Genomic DNA, 23,435 nt, shown 5'->3' with positions numbered 1-23,435 from the left:
TTTGTTCGATCTTATTCGTCAATTCTTTCAGACGTACCATATTCACCAAAATTAGCTTTCAGCGAATATAATATGGCTGCCAACAGGACATTGTTTGTTCATGGAGACATATTGATTCACGTTTCTCACAAACATGTGTACCATTTTTGTTGAGAATGTCGTCATAATTCGAATCTAATCCTCTGCCTGCCTTGTCGTGGCGTGATGTATCATTATAACACGACTCTCTACCAACTAGTATGATCAGATTAATGGATTCGTTGACGTTTATTTGGAACATCAGAACAATATAAATCTACAGTTATATCTCTTAGTGTGCTTATGCGACATAGGTGAAACAGTACACAGAGGAAACAATAATATTAGTCACATTCTTTTAAAAAAGAAGACGAAAAATATCAAGATTTTGTGAACGTTATTTGTGAAAAATTATGAACATTTTGTGGATGGTGGTCTGGAAAGAATGTATTCCATTTTGCAATGTGCAGTCATAAACTGAAATGAACCTGTTAACCGCACCCAGGTCATAATATTATATAATAAAAGTGTATACAGTATTGTTATAGCAACCAAAAAAACAAGAAGACGGGATAGACGCTTCGAGTTAAACAAATTGTAATATTTGGATTTACAATGTATTTATCGTCAATGGGAACTGGATCCACCATCACGAGTTGAGTCATCCAGCTGCTATACAAGTTATATTCCTACATGGTTTGATTCAATTGTGGGACACATTTACAAATTCATCGCGGAGAGTGTCGGAGCGTTTGAAGAACTGCAGCAGATACAATTGTACATGTGATGCAGTGATGTGTATTTATTTAAGACATTGTGATGTAGTTTTGCCATGCCGAACAATATTAGCACCATTTACTATGATGGTTTCATTTTCATCTCAAAATACAACATCAATGACGTCATGCTGGGTGACTATCGCATGTGGCCAAGCACGCGAACACTGTGTTTGAATATAGACCGGGGTCTATGTTTTGAAGCAGTTATACGGATCGTTTAAACAAAAACCTCTACGACTTCTTCGCTTTAGAATTCATGGTTATTTTCAACTTCGTGGACGTTCTACGCGTAACTACAATACGATGCATTTACTACACATTCGATTTCTTTCCTCTCAGGCTACCACTGCACATATATTCAATTGTTCGACATTTCCGGGTATCATAATTGATATGAGTTATTATTACGCGATAACAGGGCTTGGATGTACACTTTATTATTGCACACATCCCGTTTTGCACTGGTATCACGTAGCAGTTTGCAATGCGTTCTAATTCATTCCCTAAATATAGCTACACTGTTGATTTACCTGGCAGTGTTCGCAAAGCCATGTTGTAAACACAACACACTTAAGCAAATTTCATCTTATATGTTGTTTGAACCAACAGCAATAGACCCCCAATTATATTTTTGTGTGCGGGATCGGGAAAACCACACAAACACACAAGTCCGGTCATTTCAATATATACATGTACAATGTACAACAATGAGACAGCTTTATAATAGCTTGTGTTCTTGTCAGTTCGCTTGACCTTGTGACCTTGCATCAATGGTGCCTGTATCATATATGATATGAACGTATGGGTGTGATACCAGCCACAAAATTCCTAACTGTACACATGAGCTGTTCAGCCTGATTTTGTTTTTAACTATTTCACCACTAGACTTTCTCGTCATTATTTTTTATTATTCATATTTGTTCAATAATTTTTCTGGAAATTGTCCCAAACTTCTGAAAGAAAGTGCAGACTATAAATGGGATTATTTTGTGAATTTGTGATGAAAAGGTTAATTGACGTCTAATCTGAAATATCGCCAACTGATATTTTACTTCACTGAACGTAGCGGTATGTATGACGTCATTATCGTTTAGTAATGGATCAGGACAACGATTGTCTCAGGATAAGAACTCAAGATCACATAATAATGACAAATAATAATGAAAAATATCGATACGATAATGAGCGTCCCTTGTCGCCCTTAGACATCATACCTTATTAGCATATATATTATGACATCATGCCTTATTAGCATATTGCTAAACGATTCAGCAGCGCAGATCCGTAAAATCATTTTTTTTTTGTAGTACTAAAAAAAGTTAAATATCGGATAAAAAGTTTATCATTCGTCCGTTATCAAGTTGATACTCGCGGCTAATAGACTGTAAAATTCAGCTCACGATGACACTAGTATCAAATCGCTCTAAGGCCAGGATGTAATGTTCATTTAAATAGAAGCTTACGCAAGGCATACTTTGATAAAACTGTCAACAAACTAAAAAAAAGTGAAATAGCGGACTAAAAGGTTGTCATTCGTCCCTATTTCTAGTTAATACCAAAGGTGTCATGTAATGTATGTATAATTCAGCTCACGACGACACTTGTATCAAATCCCTCAACGATCAGGATCTAATGTTGACTTGACTAGAAGCTTATACAAAACAGACTTTGATAAAACTGTCAAACAAATTGGTGACTAATTGAACTGACTGTTAGTGTTAGGGTTGGATAGCGAATCAGACATAATTAAGTAAGTAGCTTTGTATTTCGTCCAAGGGTTAATAAACAATCGTGGCCAGTGTTTTGACAGTAGATCTGTATTTGCGTACATACCGTATATGGAAGTGAAAGTTGTCTGTGTTCGTTCTAACTAAATACGCTGGTAGCTGACGTGTGGACTGGAATAGACATTGTAGCGTTACCTCGTAATTTTCAAATTTGAATTCAGACGAAAAAAGATAAAAAGTCATACTGCTTTTTTGCTCCCAAGGACGTTTCGGCAGCTGTTTGCTTCTCAGGTCTAATGGGAATACGAGTAAGATTTGGATAACAATCAACAGCATTTTAAATAAATGCAATAATATGACCACCCCTCTTAAATCACGTGATGTTCCCGATAAAGTTTTGACAGGAAGTTACGATATTGCAAATGAATTCAATAATTTCTTTACAAATATTGGCCCTGAGCTAGCTAAAAAAAATTCACCCATCTGTAAATTTTAATCACTATCTCACAGGGAATTTCCCGTCGTCTTTTTTCCTCCAAGCAGTCGCAGAACGGGATATTATGAAATTTATTTGCCGATTAGACCCCAACAAAGCAATGGGACATGATCACGTGCATCCTAAACTTGTAATTGATGCTGTAAAGTATATTTCTAAACCTCTGGCGCACATTCTGAACTGTTCTATAGCTCAAGGTGTTTTCCTGACTCTCTCAAACTCGCCACAATCACACCAGTATATAAAAAGGGATCTGCCCTGGATGTCGGCAATTATAGGCCCATACCTATTCTACCCGTATTCAGTAAAATATTTGAATCAGCTGTAAATCATCAGCTACTTGGTTTCCTAAATAAGTTAACATACTCTTGTCCTCACAATATGGTTTTCGGAAAAAATACAGTACCGCCCTTGCCCTAGTTGACCTTGTTTCTGATATCACTGCCAACATGGACAACGGTTTTGTTACATTTGAGGTATTCATTGACTTAAAAAAAGCATTCGATACTATTGACCACAATATTCTCCTTAAAAAACTGGCTTATTATGGGATAAGGGGTCTCCCGCTTTCATGGTTCCGAAGCTACCTAACTAATAGACACCAAACAGTGAACATTGACGGAACTGCATCCACATCCAGACAGATTCAATACGGGGTGCCCCAGGGATCAATATTAGGGCCTTTACTTTTTCTTCTCTCCATAAATGATATTAACCACTCTACTGATGCTTTTAATTTCCGCCTCTTTGCGGATGACACACATTTATTTAAATTCCTGGAAACTAACTCTATTGATCTTTCTAATATAATTAATAATGATTTTGAAAATGTTGTACAGTGGTGCAATGCTAATAAATTAACAATTAATGTAGAAAAAACAAACTATATGATCCTGAAAATCCCGCAAAGAAAAGTAAAAGTGGAGGGACAGCTCGCAATCAATGATACGTTGATAGAGGGCGTGTCTAAAGCCACTTATCTGGGAGTAACCATTGACCCATGCCTAAATTGGAATTCTCATATTGAAAAAAATGTGAAAACCATTAGTCCCAAAGTGGGCATTATATCTCGCATTCGTCACTATGTTCCCAGATCAATTCTCATCCTACTTTACAACACACTTATTCTCCCACACTTAATGTACTGTATTGAAATCTGGGGAAACACATACCCAACACTTCTTGAACCAGTTCTGCTCTTACAAAAAAAGTTGTGCGCCTTATCACCTTCTCGCACTTTAAAGCACATTCTGCTCCTCTTTTTAACCAATTACGCATACTTGATATTCACAAACTTTGTAAATTACAAACCTGCCTATTTATCTTCGACCTTAAACACAACAGATATGCACATAGCCTCAGTAAGTATGTTAATGATGCCATTTATGCAGCCCAAAGAATTAACTGGTTGAGACGACTGAGTGACAATAAAGTGTCACATCCATGGAAAACAATCATTTTAGACAAATTGAAACCAATTGGTGGACTCTCAGTTTTATTGAATTGTAACTTTGACCCTAAAGTCCTGCCAGTGAGGTTACCACTGTTCTTTTCAAATATTTTACAAAATTGGGTAAGACTGAATTCAGACGTAAGCCCAGCAAACGAAAATGCATTTCATGAGCAAATAATTTGGAATAACAAACTGATTCTTCTGGGAGGGAAATCGGTCTTCATTCAGGATTTTGTTGATGCTGGAATTTTGTTTGTTAAACAAATGTATGAGGAAACTGGGAAACGGGCATGGGAGGAGATTCAGAGTAAAGGAGTACCTGGGTCATGCTTTCTAAAATGGTATGGCCTGATACAGTGCATACCTCACAAACTAAACAACTCTGATTTTGACGAGAATGTTTACCCTTTGGATAAACCAGTTAGACTTAAACACGGCAGTACATCGGTTGAGTTACAAAATTGTACTACAAAAACTGTAGCTAATAGTATTGTTAACAACAAATTTATCTCGCCTAGATCTGAGACCTATTTTACTGTATTATTGAATATTTCACACTTGATGTCTTGGTTGCCAATCTACCAGTTACCCTTTCGTACTACAATTGATACTCGTCTCAGAGAATTTCAACTCGAAATAATCCATAATATTCTGACCACAAACAAAACATTATTTAAGATGAACCCTCCCATTGTGGAGTCTGATCTGTGTACTTTCTGTTCATCATGCTCTGAATCTCTTATCCATTTGTTTTACCAATGTCAATGCACCCAAGATTTTTGGGAAACACTGTATATGCTTTATGTGGGGGGGGGGTAAGCTTGGCCTGAGGGCATTCCCGAATGCACAACAAATCCTTTTTGGGGATGAAAACTTTACATGTTTAGTCAACTTCCTCTTTCTGGTAGCAAAAAATATATTTACTTGTGTAGACATAAAAATCAAAAGCCAGAATTCATGGTATACAAAAGATATGTAAAATATTTCCTGGAGATAGAGTACTTCATTGCTGTCCGACGGAATAAGTTGACTTCTCATAACAAGAAATGGGGATATTTTATGAAAAATGTTACCCAATCCACTTCACAATATGCAGATTAATTGCAATTTGTAATGTACAAACCAGGTATGTAAGATGTTAATTTCAGTGCAAACTCCAATAAAAGTTTATAAATACAAAAAAAAAGTATGTTAATGATTACCCACATTGCTATCCCACAAGTTCAGTGTCTAGCGGTAACTTGTCAATTCCTGTTGCTCAACTTACAGTTTCACAACATAATTTTATTTCGCTGCAGTAAAACACTGGAATTCCCTTCCAGACTCCCTCAAAACATCAACAACAGAAACAAATTTAAATATGAAATGAAACATTATTTGCTTTGTTAAATTCCTCGATTACCTCCCATTTCGCTGCAAAAAAAAAAATCTTTTCTTCTGCATATAAATTCGTTGTACCAGTAGTTCGTTTATATTATTATTACACATAATTTTTTAGTCATATTTATATCTAAATCATATAGATTACCTTTTAATTTTTGTTATGTAAATAGTAATTTTCCTTTCCTTTACCAGTAAATTGTAAATTTCTACTTGACAGTCTGGGCCATGGACTGGACTAGTCCATAAGGACTATTTCCATGGTTCACGCCGGAATTACTACTATTGTATTTTGTTGATAAGTTCTGTTATAATGGTCATTCTGGTGAAATAAATAAATAAATGAAAAAATAAATAAATAAAATTCAGAAATATTATCATGTCTTCAGATGATCATTGGCATAAGTACAAGTTTAATTGCCAGAAATAACAATTGTAAATTGAAATATCCGTGATTGGGTAATGACAAATCACAAAACAGGTGAAACTTAATTTTCCTTTCACCAACTGATAAGTGACTTATCCATACAAATTAATGCTAAACCCTGGCCCATAGTAACATGGTAAGTACATGATATTACTTTCACCAGCTGTTAGGTGACTTATCAGTACAATGCTTAACCTGACCCATAATAACATGGTAAATACTTGATATTACTTTCACCAGCTGTCAGGTGACTTATCAGTACAATGCTCACCCTGGCCCACAGTAACATGGTAAATACTTGATTTTACTTTCACCAGCTCTTAGGTGACTTATCAGTACAATGCTTAACCTGACCCATAGTAACATGGTAAATACATGATATTACTTTCACCAGCTGTTAGGTGACTTAACAGTACAATGCTCACCCTGGCCCACAGTAACATGGTAAATACTTGATTTTACTTTCACCAGCTCTTAGGTGATTTATCAGTACAATGCTTAACCTGACCCATAGTAACATGGTAAATACTGGATATTACTTTTACCAGCTGTTAGGTGACTTATTAGTACAATGCTTAACCTGACCCATAGTAACATGGTAAATACATGGTATTACTTTCACCAGCTGTTAGGTGACTTATCAGTACAATGCTTAACCTGACCCATAGTAACATGGTAAATACATGATATTACGTTCACCAGCTGTTAGGTGACTTGTCAGTACAATACTTAACCTGACCCATAATAGCATGATAAATACTCGATATCACTTTCACCAGCTATTAGGTGACTTATCAGTACAATGCTTAACCTCACCCATAGTAACATGGTAAATACTGGATATCACTTTCACCAGCTATTAGGTGACTTATCAGTACAATGCTTAACCTCACCCATAGTAACATGGTAAATACTTGATATTACTTTCACCAGCTGTTAGGTGACTTATCAGTACAATGCTTAACCTGACCCATAGTAACATGGTAAATACATGATATTACTTTCACCAGCTGTTAGGTGACTTATCAGTACAATGCTTAACCTGGCCCATAGTATTATGGTAAATACATGATATTACTTTCACCAGCTGTTAGGTGACTTATCAGTACAATGCTTAACCTGGCCCATAGTAACATGGTAAATACTTGATATTACTTTCACCAGCTGTTAGGTGACTTATCAGTACAATGCTTAACCTGGCCCATAGTAACATGGTAAATACTTGATATTACTTTCACCAGCTGTTAGGTGACTTATCAGTACAATGCTGAACCTGACCCATAATAACATGGTAAATACATGATATTACTTTACTAGCTGTTAGGTGACTTATCAGTGCAATGCTTAACCTGACCCATAATAACATGGTAAATACATGATATTACTTTCACCAGCTGTTAGGTGACTTATCAGTACAATGCTTAACCTGACCCATAGTTACATGGTAAATACATGATATTACTTTCACCAGCTGTTAGGTGACTTATCAGTACAATGCTTAACCTGACCCAAAGTAACATGGTAAATACTTGATATTACTTTCACCACCTGTTAGGTGACTTATCAGTACAATGCTTAACCTGACCCATAGTTACATGGTAAATACATTACTGGCTGGAGGGTATGTTTTCAATATATGTGTCCAGGCTGATAGTGGTTGTCTTGAATGACATTTCCAGTTGGATCATGCTTCTTCCCCCTCTGTTTTGGCATGTAAAAGCGACCCGCTTTGGAGATTTAAGTGGTGTATTCTTTCTAGAGTGAGAAATGTGCGTGTTTTGGTATCTAACATCTTAGCCAGTTAATGATGATAAAGCTGTACATTACAGCAGCGAGTGCTATGGCTGAATCTGTTGATAACATTGAGTTCACTCTCTAAGACCATTGTATCCCGTCTGTTATATTCTTTTCTGACTTTCTCTTGCATGGTACAGTGTTGTATGCCATATCCTTCATTGATTCTTAGATACTTAGGTTCCCCCCTGTTCTAGGTATTTGATTGTTGTGTCAGTCAATAGTTATATTGTCAGTTTGAGTAAATCTCCCCCATTTAAAGGTTGCTTTGGCACACTTTTCTAAACCGAACTCCATTTTGATGTCATCACTAAAGGTCTTAACCCTATGGATGAGCCAGGTTTTGAGCTCATCCATGTGCAATAACAAGTTTTACCCTTCCATATGTGCTGTTATTGAGCTTGGGGCTGAGGGGAGCAAGAGCAAGATAGAAGAGCAGCAGTGATAGTGAGTCTTCTTGGAATACCCTAATATTGATGTTTACGTGATCCACTGCAGGATTCAAATATAAGGTGGTTCTCCATGTCTTCATGCTCTCAAATTGTGAAGCAGGCTGACAAATGCCCATTTTGTTGGTAACGAGTTGATCCTTGCATCTATAGCTTTTTTTTCGACCACTATACGTTTTCCTACATCGCGGATTCGTCGACAAATTTAAGCAAGTCAGATAACAGATGGTAGAAGTACGTCGCTGCAACTACTTGTCTGTTGTATACAGTAATAACAATTGGGAATGAGTTTCATGACGCCTACACGATCATTAGAAGTTGTGTATGATTTCACACCAAAATATTCTCATTACAATTCTGTTATTGTTGTATTTATATCAATCAATGTACACGTGTTTTTGAATGAGAATATAACTGTGGAAAGTAAATGCTGTATCCAAGCCTATTCTTGTTGCGTGTTATATTAAGGTGAAATGTCGTAAAAGTCATAGAACCCAGCACCTAACACATGGTTATTTATGTAGTGAAATAATACTTTCGCAAATTTGTTATAAATTACACTGTAAACATGTGTCACGACTAGTAATGCCGTGTGTATCAAAATAAATATATTATGTCCCTCACACGAAAGTTTGCTATTTAGATTCTTCCGGTTCTATTAGCTACAACACGAAAGAATTGACACATCTTCATGCACGTGTTACATGATTAACAACCAATAGAATTGCAACAATTCTTTGGATACACAACGTCTATAAATGGCTGGTGAACTGTCTTTTTTGTCAGTCGAAAAACGCTGCACATCGAATTCTACTCCGACTTCTCTGAGCAAGACGACTGCATCAACGATACGAATAATGTTAGGCTTACTGGTGATACTCATTGTTGGTGGTTTTGCCGTAGCAGATCCAATTAAGGTACGTTTACAATAAGTATTTCGATCTTGTTATCAATGCTCTTTTTTCGTTCTGGGGTGTCTGTTTTTGAGTTGATCAATGAAGTTCCAGGTTGTTTGGGTAATTTGGCTGGCACATACGCGGAATGTGGCCGAATCGACGTCAAGTTCCGCCATTACATTCGAAACTTTCGCGCTATGGTTTACAAACTTTGCAATTTCTGCGTAGAAGGTAAATGTTCGATAGTCTACCAGTGTGTCTGTATCTGGGGAAACCAGTGAATAAACTCCGCGAGCTAAATATTACCCACCCACCCCCATTCTCACACGGATACCGACCACTGGCGATGTACGTCGAAACTCGTCTATTGGGCAGATATTATACTACGCCAGCTCGAGTGTTGTTCCGATCATGTTGATTTTGTAATGGAAATAGAGTAGAGTGAAATATCAACGTGCATTTGCATTCTCCATGAATTTTGTAACTTGCTATATTCACGTCAAAAAACTGTGGAGTCTGTGTATCAGTGCTTCACTCGTGAAAGTACGGCCCCCGGATACACCGCATCACTCGTGAAAATAACTTCCATACGCCACGAATGTCACTGGGAGGGTGTGGGATTCTGTCATATTCGCACGCAAGTCATGTATATTTTATTCTAATGAACTGGAAATGTTATCCGGATTCATGACGTCAAATGTTTTATTAAAGTGATAAAAGTAACCGGTGGATTATATGCAAATGAGTTCAAACTCAACTACGTTAATGTAAACAAAACGATATTTCTTTTTGATAATGAAGAATGTAATGCAATTACTTGTTCTTAGTATAATTGATATTGTCTGTCGTCAAAAAGCTATTTTTAAACTGATTGATACGGGTTAATATGTAAAGTCATTGTGAAACATTACGTGTGTATATCGGATTGTAAGGTACAGGAAAAAGTTTGTGTGAATTTAGTATGTAAGACAAATTTACATATATTTGTGTGAATTTAGTATGTAAGACAGATTTACATATATTCATGTGAATTTAGTATGTAAGACAGATTTACATATATTCATGTGAATTTAGTATGTAAGACAGATTTACATATATTCATGTGAATTTAGTATGTAAGACAGATTTACATATATTCATGTGAATTTAGTATGTAAGACAGATTTACATATATTCATATGAATTTAGTATGTAAGACAGATTTACATATATTCATGTGAATTTAGTATGTAAGACAGATTTACATATATTCATGTGAATTTAGTATGTAAGACAGATGTACATATGTTCATGTGAATTTAATATGTAAGACAGATTTACATATGTTCATGTAAATTTAGTATGTAAGACAGATTTACATATGTTCATGTAAATTTAGTATGTAAGACAGATTTACATATATTCATGTGAATTTAGTATGTAAGACAGATTTACATATGTTCATGTAAATTTAGTATGTAAGACAGATTTACATATGTTCATGTAAATTTAGCATGGAAGACAGATTTACATATATTCATGTGAATTTAATATGTAAGACAGATTTACATATGTTCATGTAAATTTAGTATGTAAGACAGATTTACATATGTTCATGTAAATTTAGCATGTAAGACAGATTTACATATATTTATGTGAATTTAATATGTAAGACAGATTTACATATGTTCATGTAAATTTAGTATGTAAGACAGATTTACATATGTTCATGTAAATTTAGTATGTAAGACAGATTTACATATATTCATGTGAATTTAGTATGTAAGACAGATTTACATATGTTCATGTAAATTTAGTATGTAAGACAGATTTACATATGTTCATGTAAATTTAGTATGTAAGACAGATTTACATATGTTCATGTAAATTTAGTATGTAAGACAGATTTACATAAGTTCATGTAAATTTAGTATGTAAGACAGATTTACATATGTTCATGTAAATTTAGTATGTAAGACAGATTTACATAAGTTCATGTAAATTTAGTATGTAAGACAGATTTACATATGTTCATGTAAATTTAGTATGTAAGACAGATTTACATAAGTTCATGTAAATTTAGTATGTAAGACAGATTTACATATATTCATGTGAATTTAGTGTGTAAGACAGATTTACATATATTCATGTGAATTTAGTATGTAAGACAGATTTACATATATTCATGTGAATTTAGTATGTAAGACAGATTTACATATATCCATGTGAATTTAGTATGTAAGACAGATTTACATATATTTGTATGAATTTAGTATGTAAGACAGATTTACATATATTCAAGTGAATTTAGTATGTAAGACAGATTTACATATATTCATGTGAATTTAGTATGTAAGACAGATTTACATATGTTCATGTAAATTTAGTATGTAAGACATATTTACATATATTCATGTGAATTTAGTATGTAAGACAGATTTACATATGTTCATGTAAATTTAGTATGTAAGACAGATTTACATTTACATATATTTTATTTTCACAGAGATCTACTGGGGGAGGAGCAGCATGTGAGTATGCATATTATAGCTAGTCATAATGTAATCATAATCAGTTGAGATTGTGATTGATTTCTATTGATTTTTATTTGTATGCATTTATTCGACGAGTCAGAAGTAAATTGAAAACAGTAGTAGTAATTCTGATAATGGCCAACAAATAATTTTACATATTATTACTGCAAAATCTCGCGTCTGTCGCAAAAATAGAATGATTTGATTTTGGGCTTTGGAATTTTGGAATTTTGTTTATAGCTAAATATTGAAATCTTAAGATACCCTAACTTCATCAAAGTTGACAATCATCAAATGTGTATAGCATATTATGAAGCATAGAACTACCCTCAGCAAACTTTTACGTTTGTCGAATTATACGCTTGTGACGTCACTACGACGCTGAGACATTTGTTTGTTCTGTATATTACCTTGTCCGATCAGTTTAGTATTATGACCTAAATAGTTTGATTTATTATAAAATAAAAAAAATAATTTTCAGGTATTCCCGAGTATACCGTTTTCAAAGATGAAATGACGTGGGAAGATGCAAAGGCTGCATGTGAATCTTTTTCTTGGAAACTTGCTGAGATCCGTTCTCAGGCACAACAGGATGCAGTCAAAGCCATTTTACCAGCAGGAGACGGTAAGTTTAAACATCATGAACACCATGATATAAATCATAACTAGGAGAAGTGAAACACAGATTAAGATTATGTGTTTAATTTGTGATCGACGTAGTTGGTAATATCTAATCTTACATATCGTAGTTTCTATTACACAGTGCTTGAGTTGTCTTTATTCTAATTGTAATCTTTACCATATGTTTAGGAATAATGGCCGACCCGCGGCCAATTATCTCTTTTATAATCATCAGAATATCATGTATAGATTTTATGAAGTCATAGTTTTACATTATCGAACGTTAATGTAAACCGTAATGCGCAAGCAATTTTATTTCAACGAAAATCCCCCAAATTTAACTAAATTTCTTTATTTCCGATGGGGGTGATAATGATCCCAGCCTCAAATTGAATTCAGAGAAGGCTCTTGACGCGATAATGTACTCGGCTTTGCCTCACACATTACCTGTTTATAGACCCTTATCCTCGTCAAATATGGCGGTATGGGGGAAGTCATTATTTCTTAAAAGACTGTCATTCGACTGTCATTTTAGTTCCAAATGCGGGTCGTCATATTGTAGCCTTATCACTTCACTTTTTACACAAACAGCAAAGCAAACCAGCAAAGATATGATTGCCGATCATGGTGACGATTCAGTTGCCCGAGTCACATAGAAATGATGATTTGTAGGTATATTGCACAGTTTACATGTACAAACTACCGTAGAATTGACGAAAGAGGTCACGGTTTGTTTCTTTCAACCAACCTAAAATGAAAAGAAATACCTTTTTGTAAAATCGAGGGGTAAAATGCTGTACTGTAGATAATGTAACTAACTTTGGAAAGATGCCACCACACATTTTAGCGCCTCGTCGTCTTCCATTCATTTCCTTTCGGTGGCGCTGGCGTTGAATCATTCTTTATCAGTATTGAAATCAAGATCAGAGTTTGCCTTGCTTACTTTTCTTACGTCCTCGCGTGATATCGTTTGACGAGCAAGAACCCGATGCACGGCATTATAATTCTTGAATAAACATCATCTTTGTATGTTTTTATTCTCAAACAGGTCGCTATTGGATTGGTGTTAAAAATGTAGTCGGTGACAATAAAAACTATGAATATGCTAGTGGTGGATCAGTAATTTACACAGACTGGTTGGAAAATGAACCAAACAATAAAAACGAAGAATGTGTAGAACTAATGTAATTAAATTATTTTTTTCTTATTTGTACGGCATATCACATGGTAGACGTTATAGTACGATATAACTATGTTTAGTATATATTTTATTTATATTTATTACAAAGCAAAAGGCCATTGGCCCAAAGAGCAAATACAGTTTCGCTTAACAATTGTAACAATAGAGAAAACAAAAATCATTTAAGTTCTGCTTTTCATGGCGTAATAAACATAACTCGCTAACTGATTTGAAAATTACATCGTTTCTTGAACTCATAAGCGAGATAAATTTGTTGTAAGTGGGGTTGGTGCGGAACCATACAGGCAAAAATTCTGCTCTAATACGTTGATAACGATGGCAAATAGCTATAAAATGATATTCGTCTTCAACATAAAGTTGATTTCGTTCAACACAGTATTCACACAATCTATTATCGAGGGGGACATTTTCACGTCTTCCCTTTTCAATACGCAAATTGTGAGAAGAACAACGTAACCTTGACAATGCAGCTCTGAATTTGTCTTCATATAACTATGTCCGATATGGTATTACGCACACGTGAATAAATCAACAATAAAATGATTAGTGACAACAACATCTCTAAACATTAAATTTACAGAGGTTCCGTTGACTATCAGTGGAATGACAGAAAGTGTAGCACTAACCTGCCTGCTATTTGCGAGTTTAAGCGTAAGTTTATTGTTATTTATGTCAATTAAGTTATTACATGTAAATGGTTGCTAAGGAAGATCATTATATAATCATTTGCAAGGTAACATACATATGCAAATAAAGTCTCGTGATTAGCACCATAAACGCTAAACTCAGATATTTGTTTTTATTGGAAAATCACTTATTTCAAAGCCTGACTGTAAACACAAATTGACACACACGAGTTGCCACCCAAACATTCGTTTCCATTACATCATCTGAACACATCGAAGGGCCTATTTGCATGTTGCATTGTAGGTATGTTTTTATTTGTTGTTGCAAGAAATGCGGCAGACATTTCAGCGAAGGCCGGAGGCCCGAGGACTGTCCACTTCTACACAGTTTCCCTTGATATTAATTATGCATGCAAACGAATGACGTCACTCAATTTTAATAATAGGCGGAGCATAGTTCGGTTTCTGTTTAGACGTCAACAATATAAAGGTCAGGGACCCATGTGCTTTTTTCGCTGTTCTTTCGTGCCCGCGATCAGCAGATATTTAAACTGGAGACCAGCATTAGTAAACGTCAAAGCGTGTTTAACATCAATGTCGCACATATTGCCGGTCATCGTTGAAGTGAATACATTGCGCGTGTCCACCGAATCTGTGATTGGCTGGTTGCTTCGTGGCATTTCCAGAGCTGTCAATCATTCTCTGTTCTGTACCGGTGGAAAACCATGTAAAGCCACCTATTGTTGAATGAATGAATGAAGTTTGAATGAATGAAGTTTATTTCACTATAAACATATATACATATAATAATATACATATAAATGTGATATATAAACAAATGAGTAAATAAAATTGAGTGAATGGTGCGAAGAAACTGGTAATCAAGGTGCACTATTATTTCTAGACTATACTAAAGCATTCGATTCATTAGAATGGTCATTTATGTATAAAGCCTTAGACGCATTTAATTTCGGGCCTTCATTAATAAAATGGGTACAAACATTCTATACAAACATTCAAAGTTGCGTTTTGAACAAAGGTGCCAGTACTGGGTGGTTTGAGGTTCACAGAGGGGTCAGACAAGGATGTCCTTTGTCCACTGCTCTATTTGTTGTTTCGATAGAACTACTTTTAATTCATATTAGAAATAATGAACGTATTAGGGGTATTACATTACCCTCTGGATACCAGCGAAAAATATCTGCTTATGCAGACGATACGACATTCATACTTAAAGACAGCTCATCCATTCAGATTTCCCTAAACATCTTATCTGATTTTAGTAATCAGTCCGGTTTGACTTTAAACTTAGAGAAGACAGAACTAATTCTAGTAGGCGACCAGAATGGGGGATGGGTGCTTCCACAGGGCTTATCGCCATCTGTGGGTCCCGTTAGGGTACTTGGGGTGTATGTAGGTCACGATAAATACGAAAATGAAAAACTTAATTTTTGGACAAAAATTAAAAAAATGAAAGATAAACTTCAGATTTGGAAATCGAGAGATTTAACCCTTCAAGGCAAAGCATTATTGGGCAAATGCTTCGGAGCCTCACAGTTAATTTACATTATGAATAGTATACCCGTACCAGTTAATGGTATTAAAGAAGCAGGCGCATATCTATTTAATTTTCTGTGGAAAGGAAAAAAACATCATATTAAGAACAATACCATGATTGGCCACTTTTCTCAAGGTGGCGTTAACTGTTTAGATCTTGAACTAATGAATAAAGCATTAAAATTAACGTGGATAAACAGAATATTAGAATCACAGTCATCCTGGTCCAATTTTCCAAACCATTATTTTAATAAATTGGGAGGGCTGGCCTTGCTTATGAATTGTAATTATTCGATTGACTCGCTCTCAGTCAAGATACCTATTTTTTATCGTGAAATTCTTAGTCACTGGGCAGAGTTCCAAAAATTACAAAATATTGCCGAACCTAAGCCAGGGATGCATATAATATGGAACAATAAGTGCGTACTTATTGATGGAAAATCGATATTTTACCGCAATTGGTTTGATCACGGTGTGAAGTACGTAAGTGATTTGACTGATGAGAATGGGGAGGTTTTGTCACTCAATCAGTTCCAGGCTAAATTTAATATAAAGTCAGATTTTATTAAATATTATGGTTTAACGTCCGCAATCCCCACAGAATGGAAATCAGCATTAAAACAGCGTACGTCGCCAAAGGAGACGAGACCTATTTGCGAAAACTATAGGCGATATAGCAAATTCAAATGTAATGACTACTACAATGTTTTAAGAAATTCAAAATTTGAGAAGGCCACTGCATTAAGCACCTTTGCTAGTAAACAATATACAGATGATGTAGACTGGCAGGAAGCCTGGAAACAAATTAAACAGATAACAATCAACGAAAAAATGCGCGGATTTCAGTATAAAATATTGCATCGAATTCTTGCGACAAATGTTTTTCTATACAAAAATAAGAAAATTGACGATGACAAATGCAAAAACTGTGACCTAAAAGAAGATTTAGAACACTTGCTGTGGGAATGTGAAGAAAGCCAGAAATTCTGGAAAAAATTTAAAATATTTTGGATAAATATATGTGCCGAAAATATCAATATTTGTAAAAAAGAGGTAATCTTTAATTCTGGTGGTAAAAGTAACTTTCAAGCCCTGTGGAAGCACTTAATTTTACTTGGGAAATACGAATTATATATTGCGAGGTTCAATAATTCTAAACCAAACTTAAACTTATTCATTGAAAGAGTAAAACAAACCTTTAACCTAGAAAAAGCAATTGCAGAACAATATAACAAATACGAAATATTTGTTAACAAATGGGAAAATATAATGAAATACCTAGAAAAATAAAAATACTGTAAAAATATATATATATAACATGAGCGACTTTGACCTTGTTTTTTGTGTTTTTGTATTTGTATTTTGTTCAACTTTATTTGTTCTTTTTTTTTGTATTTGTATTTAAAAAAAGTTAATCAGTATTCTGTACATCACACTTTAATATACGATTAATTAAAATCTGTGCATTGTATTTATTACATCACACTTTAATATACAATTAATTAAAATCTGTGCATTGTATTTATTAATCACACTTCAATATACGATTAATTAAAATCTGTGCAATGTATTTATTACATCACACTTTAATATACGATTAATTAAAATCTGTGCATTGTATTTATTAATCACACTTCAATATACGATTAATTAAAATCTGTGCAATGTATTTGTTACATCACACTTTAATATACGATTAATTAAAATCTGTGCATTGTATTTATTAATCACATTTTAACATACGATTAATTAAAATCTGTGCATTGTATTTATTAATCACACTTTAATATACGATTAATTAAAATCTGTGCAATGTATTTATTACATCACACTTTAATATACGATTAATTAAAATCTGTGCATTGAATTTATTACATCACACTTTAATATACGATTAATTAAAATCTGTGCATTGTATTTATTACATCACACTTTAATATACGATTAATTAAAATCTTTGCATTGTATTTATTAATCACACTTTAATATACGATTAATTAAAATCTGTGCATTGTATTTATTAATCACATTTTAATATACGATTAATTAAAATCTGTGCATTGTATTTGTTAATCACACTTTAATATACGATTAATTAAAATCTGTGCAATGTATTTATTACATCACACTTTAATATACGATTAATCAAAAAAAAAAAAAAAAAAAAAAAAAAAAAAAAAAAAATAAAATTGAGTAAATAAGTTAAAACCGAGTGACGTCATTCGTTTGTATGCATAATTAATATCAAGGGAAACTATGTAGAAGTGAACAGTTCTCGGGTCTTCACTGAAATGCCTGCCGCAAAAAAGGGAAATTATTGAAAACAATTATAAAATCACACACTAAAGGAAAAAAAAACGCCCAATTAGATTTGCTAGGGATTTTGCTAAAGAATTAGATTAGATTAGATTAGATTAGATTAGATTAGATTAGATTAGATTAGATTACGGCTTGCCATAGCAAGTATTTTTGATGTGACACATTTCGTCTTTATAAGTATTACAATTTTTATCCCCGTTTCTATATCTCTGATGTGATGCGAGTTTTTAGATATTGTTACATATTTTGACAAGCGTGAATCTACCCATAAGTAATGTATGCATATCCAAGTCTTTGTCACTAAACCTTGAGTTGTTATATACAGGTATTCCTGAGTATTCAATTTCGACTGATGAAACAACATGGCAAGACGCAAAGGCCGGATGTGAATCACAATGTGGAAAACTTGCAGAGATCTGCTCTCAAGCGGAACAGGATGCAGTAAAAGATTTCCTACAAGAAGGAGACGGTAATTTAACACATAATTACTCTGTATTGTTATACATCATAACAGTCAGAACTGAAATGTAGATTAACATAATAATCATATAATCTGACATATCTATTCCAATTTTGTTCCAGTCATTAATTCGTCTTTAGATTACTTTAAATTGCGTTGCAAATTGTTTCAACATTTCCTAATTGTAAGTTTTTATTCCCCAACAGGTCGTTATTTCATTGGTGTTAGCGATGTAGTCGGTGACAATAAACACTATGAGTATGCTAGTGGTGGATCAGTGATTTACACAGACTGGATGGAAAATGAGCCAAACAATGTTGGGGGTACTGCTGAGGATTGTGTTGAGTTAATGTAATTAAATTAAATTTCCTCTCATTTGTAAGGCATTCAAAAAAATTGGAAATTGGTAACTAAATGCGAGTATCGGTAGATGTTATAGTGCCATGTGCGCGTAAAGCTGACTAACTGTTATTTTGTTCTTAGTGTTGTTGTTGGTTAAATTGCACATACAACTGTCTTCTTCTTGTAGTTACAATTTTATCTGGTCATCGTCAAATTTGGTAATCTCTGCAATCACTGTGAAATTTCAACCAAGTGCAATCAACTAGCAAGACTTATCCACACACTCGCAACTCACTCACGACTTGCAATACTCGCCTACAACTCGCAATACTCACCCATGACTCGCAGTATTCATCCTAGACTCGCAATACTCACCAACACACATTACTCACCCACGACTTTCATTACTCATCCACACACTCGCAACTTACCCACGCTTCGCAATACTCATCCACGACTCACAATACTCACCCACGACTCGTAATACTCGACTACAACACGCAATACTCACCCACGACTCGTAATACTCAACTACAACACGCAATACTCACCTATACACTCGAAATATTCACCCACGAGCTCATAACTCACCGACGTAATCACAATACTCTCCCATGCACTCACAATTCACCCGAGCACTCGCAATTCTCGCTCACACACTCAAAAATTCATCTTTCCTAATTACAGTGGATATGAAGGATATGAATGGAATGATGTGAAATGTAGTGCTAAAAAACTTTCTATTTGCGAGTTTTAGGTAAGTGTTGCATTATTTATACCATTCTAGAAACTGTCGTGTCATGACTGAAAACGTAAATCACATGCAATTCAATGATATCTTTGTTTAGTTTATTAGACAAACTTTTAGACTAAAAATCAAGTCACAATTAATTGTTTTGTTACAAACAATTGTCATATAATTACACATTCAATGTCGTTTATTGCACACCTATATGTTATGTGTTTTGTCACTAGACTGGGCAAGTATTTGGAGCAGCAGGAAAATAAAGATAGATTATGTAAGTTCTTTTATCAGTTTCATGTTGTAACATTTTAGCAGTGAATATAAATATTTGTCTTATATTAAAAAAAAGGTGTACAAATGTATATAAAAAAACGAAGGGCAATTTAATTGGATGATGAACGTCGACATCCATGACAGACTGTTGTTTTGTGTTTGCTTTCAGATGTGACTATGAATACAGTGGTCATGGTCGTAATTATTTAGTAACCTGCTCATTAAGGATCGTATAATCTATCATTTCATATCTTGTTGGGGTTTTGGTTTTTGGATTTATCTTTTGTCAATCTTTGAATTGATGTTCAGCCGGGACATGCCGAAGCTGGAATACAGTAATAAGCTAGTCATTGTTCTGTTTGGAAACATCAGTCTAATAATAAAGGGTTATACTATGGTACTTTGCATTGCATTCATATTACACGTTAATTATATGAGTAGCGGGACATCGTTTAAAAGTATCTCAATCACAGTGTACGAGAAAACCTACAATGTTATTAGGTTTGTACTAAGTATGTAGTAGAATATCACAAACTCGTATTAGGCTTTGCTGTGCAAATGACACGTGTTCAATCCAACAGAGGTGGACAGTTTAGCGACCCAAGGATCTCATTGTTAATCGAGGCAAAGCGTTTAGAATAGAAATATAAGCACATTTCACCATACACACATACACTGTCAAAGTGTTATCATTATCATTAACTTCAGATGGCTTAGTATTTGATTTATTACACCAAGGTGTACCTTGGCAATTCAATTTACGCATCAAATCTCTACACGGGATAATTTTAACTCATTTGCATATTAATAATTTACAATACCAATGTTTATTTTTCACTGAATACTCATTCATAATGATTACTCATTATGTATCCTATAGACAATTCATTCATTCACAAACAATACACTTTTATTTTATTGTGCTCTTGTGTAACCCTATAAAAATTGCCAGGTATCGGTAATCGACATGCATATACAAACTAGAATTTTAATAAATAAATATATAACTTAAGAGATTTTCTCAAATCGTGGCTGATCATAACAAACAACAAATGATAAACCCAACTTTGCACAAAATTATAATCGCTTTTTTTTGGGCAAGAACATGATTATAAAGTGTGTTACAAACATTAGTGACTTAAAAAAAATAAGGGTTTTCTGAATATACAGGTTATGAATATGTATCAACAATGCCCCGTTGTCCTTCAATGCAAATATAACATGCATATAACATGTAGTACTGGTAAACAAAATAGTTGAATATTTTGCATAATATTACACAGAATGAAAACAATTTGAAAATACTGTAAAACATATTGGAAAAGCGACATGCAATTTTAGCGAATTGTGGTAAAATGACGTAAAAGCTAAATGTTGATTTAGTGAATCTCTTTTGTCTGTTGATTTCCTGTTTTCAGAATACTTGTCTGTCACGTGCCAAAACAAATGCGCAGTTATCATCTCCATAAAACAAAGGCAACTGTCAAGTGTAATTAGGATGATTGTTATGTATACAAATCCCCAAACCTTGGCCATTTTGAAATTATAATAAAGTCATTAGCGAATCAGTTCTCTCGCTAAAAAGACATGTTTTTTGAGTAGCGTAAAATGTTAAAAGTGTAAAATTGGAAGAACAATTCTTTTCTCAACTACTTATTACCCCCATCAACATAGGTTAAGTAAGACAACACGTATCAGATCAGAATGTACGAGTGTTTCACAAAATAATATGAATTGTTTTAAGTAGGTTAAATTCACAAGATTGAGATGACAGAATATTTGGCACTTTGTAGTTGCATGTAGTCTAGACTGGATTTACCTGAGAATAAGCAACGTTCTACCATTTCATATATTACGCACTTTAAGTATAATCCTACACTTGGTAATACTTGTAATCACCAGATAAGTTCACTCTGATTCAAAATTTAAAGGCATTTTTGGACAATTATGAATCATCCGTACTAGTAATACAAATTGTGGAACACATACTAGTACAAACAAACATTATACATATGCTTAATCGTATGCCATGTTTAAAATTAAGAGAAACTGGATTCAGAATTCCCCTTGATAGTTAGTATATGCCTTAAGAAAGTGCAACGATGTGGGCATTGGCGCATCTTCCGAATCGCACAGTTTTGCTAAAGCCGGCCATTCATAACCGGCCCATGAACCGGTGCGTGATCGTGTTAGGAACAAACTGTATTTCACTGCAGTTAAATTGAGTAATTTGATTTGGCGCGCCAAGGAGCTGGCGCTACCAATCAGTGTTGCTGTATCATAAATGTGAAGGTCGGGGAGCTCATCACAGATTACAACAATGGCGGCGTGTGGATTTGCGCGGCTATTTCGCCCGTAGTCAAAAACAGAGGGTCTATAATCGTTGACACGTTTCCAAAATTTCTTATTCTAACGTTGAAAATTACTTGTGGGTTAGTGAATGAAGACAATGGAATGTCTAAATATTTGCAAACTGTGTTTTAGTAAACTGTCAAAACTGTCAAAACTGATAACATATCGACTTGCCCGATCCGGTCGTCGTTGCAACACATTCCCTATGGTTTCAAAAAACACATCATTTCCCTCAGAAACAGAACTAAGCTAGCAACGCTTCATTTATTCCACCATTTTAACTTTACCAAGTAATGTGTCGTTTCTTTCGTGAGTTCTGATTGGGTAATGCAAATGAGCCCAAGTGAATCTTATAATCGTTTGAGCGCGTGCGACATACAGTGACTCGTAGTGAAATCTTGAGGCTTCGGCCGAAAAAAATGGTCCTTGACTGGCGAAGATGGCACTGACGCTGCAGGTTTCTAAACCGATCTGACGAATATATCGTGCAAGGAGTTTGCTGAAAACTTCGATCATGTCAAAATCAATCGCCGGTCAGCACGTATTTTACGGCTATAATAAATGTGATTACTTTACTAAATAATGATCAATGAAATATTGTAGAAATAAAGTTGCGTAAATTGCAATCAGTTTATGCTCCAAGTTCCTGGTTCGAAAGGCATTCTATGCGTGATTTTATGACGCTCAACAACGCTCTATTTCAAGCTAGATGAAAATTACGCGGGAAATTTCAAACTTCAAAACTCAAATTTTATTATCGTTATTGTGTATTAGTTTTTGCTGCTTCAAACAATTGATTGTATGACATTAATATTTCACTCACTAAACAATATTTCACTGAAATATGTGATTAAAAAGCATCTTAAATTGTATCAAGTTAGCCAAAATCGGCTAGTAAGACATCATATGACACAGGTCTGTGCTGTGACAGCACTTCCTGTGACGACACAACCAGGATGTGGTTAATGTATAAGGCCTTTTAGCATGATTCGACCTTGACAATTCAC

At 34.4% G+C, this 23,435-nt stretch overlaps 1 protein-coding gene across 1 annotated transcript; it reads left to right on the top strand.

The window, feature by feature from the left end:
- Positions 1–9,273: 9,273 nt before the first annotated feature.
- Positions 9,274–20,476, top strand: LOC146730155 (C-type mannose receptor 2-like). Its single transcript, XM_085494248.1, has 10 exons — positions 9,274–9,440; positions 11,905–11,929; positions 12,414–12,557; positions 13,602–13,737; positions 14,335–14,405; positions 18,582–18,725; positions 18,923–19,067; positions 19,746–19,815; positions 20,034–20,077; positions 20,246–20,476. Exons 1-8 carry the CDS (start codon positions 9,282–9,284, stop codon positions 19,813–19,815), a joined length of 894 nt encoding a protein of 297 aa, XP_085350374.1. The 5' UTR covers positions 9,274–9,281; the 3' UTR covers positions 20,034–20,077; positions 20,246–20,476.
- Positions 20,477–23,435: the final 2,959 nt, after the last annotated feature.

The sequence above is a fragment of the Saccoglossus kowalevskii genome, chromosome 20, assembly GCF_978046115.1.
Source record: "Saccoglossus kowalevskii chromosome 20, keSacKowa6.1, whole genome shotgun sequence".
In the NCBI taxonomy this organism is placed as follows: domain Eukaryota; kingdom Metazoa; phylum Hemichordata; class Enteropneusta; family Harrimaniidae; genus Saccoglossus; species Saccoglossus kowalevskii.
This window is presented reverse-complemented; position numbering and strand designations above follow the sequence as displayed.

Excerpts from the sequence above, each read along its gene's own strand:
- LOC146730155 (XM_085494248.1), top strand. The coding sequence starts at position 9,282 with ATGGCTGGTGAACTGTCTTTTTTGTCAGTCGAAAAACGCTGCACATCG. Across the intron at positions 11,930-12,413 it reads TACTGGGGGAGGAGCAGCAT|GTATTCCCGAGTATACCGTT; the intron begins GTGAGTATGCAT and ends AATAATTTTCAG. Across the intron at positions 19,068-19,745 it reads GAGGATTGTGTTGAGTTAAT|TGGATATGAAGGATATGAAT; the intron begins GTAATTAAATTA and ends TCCTAATTACAG.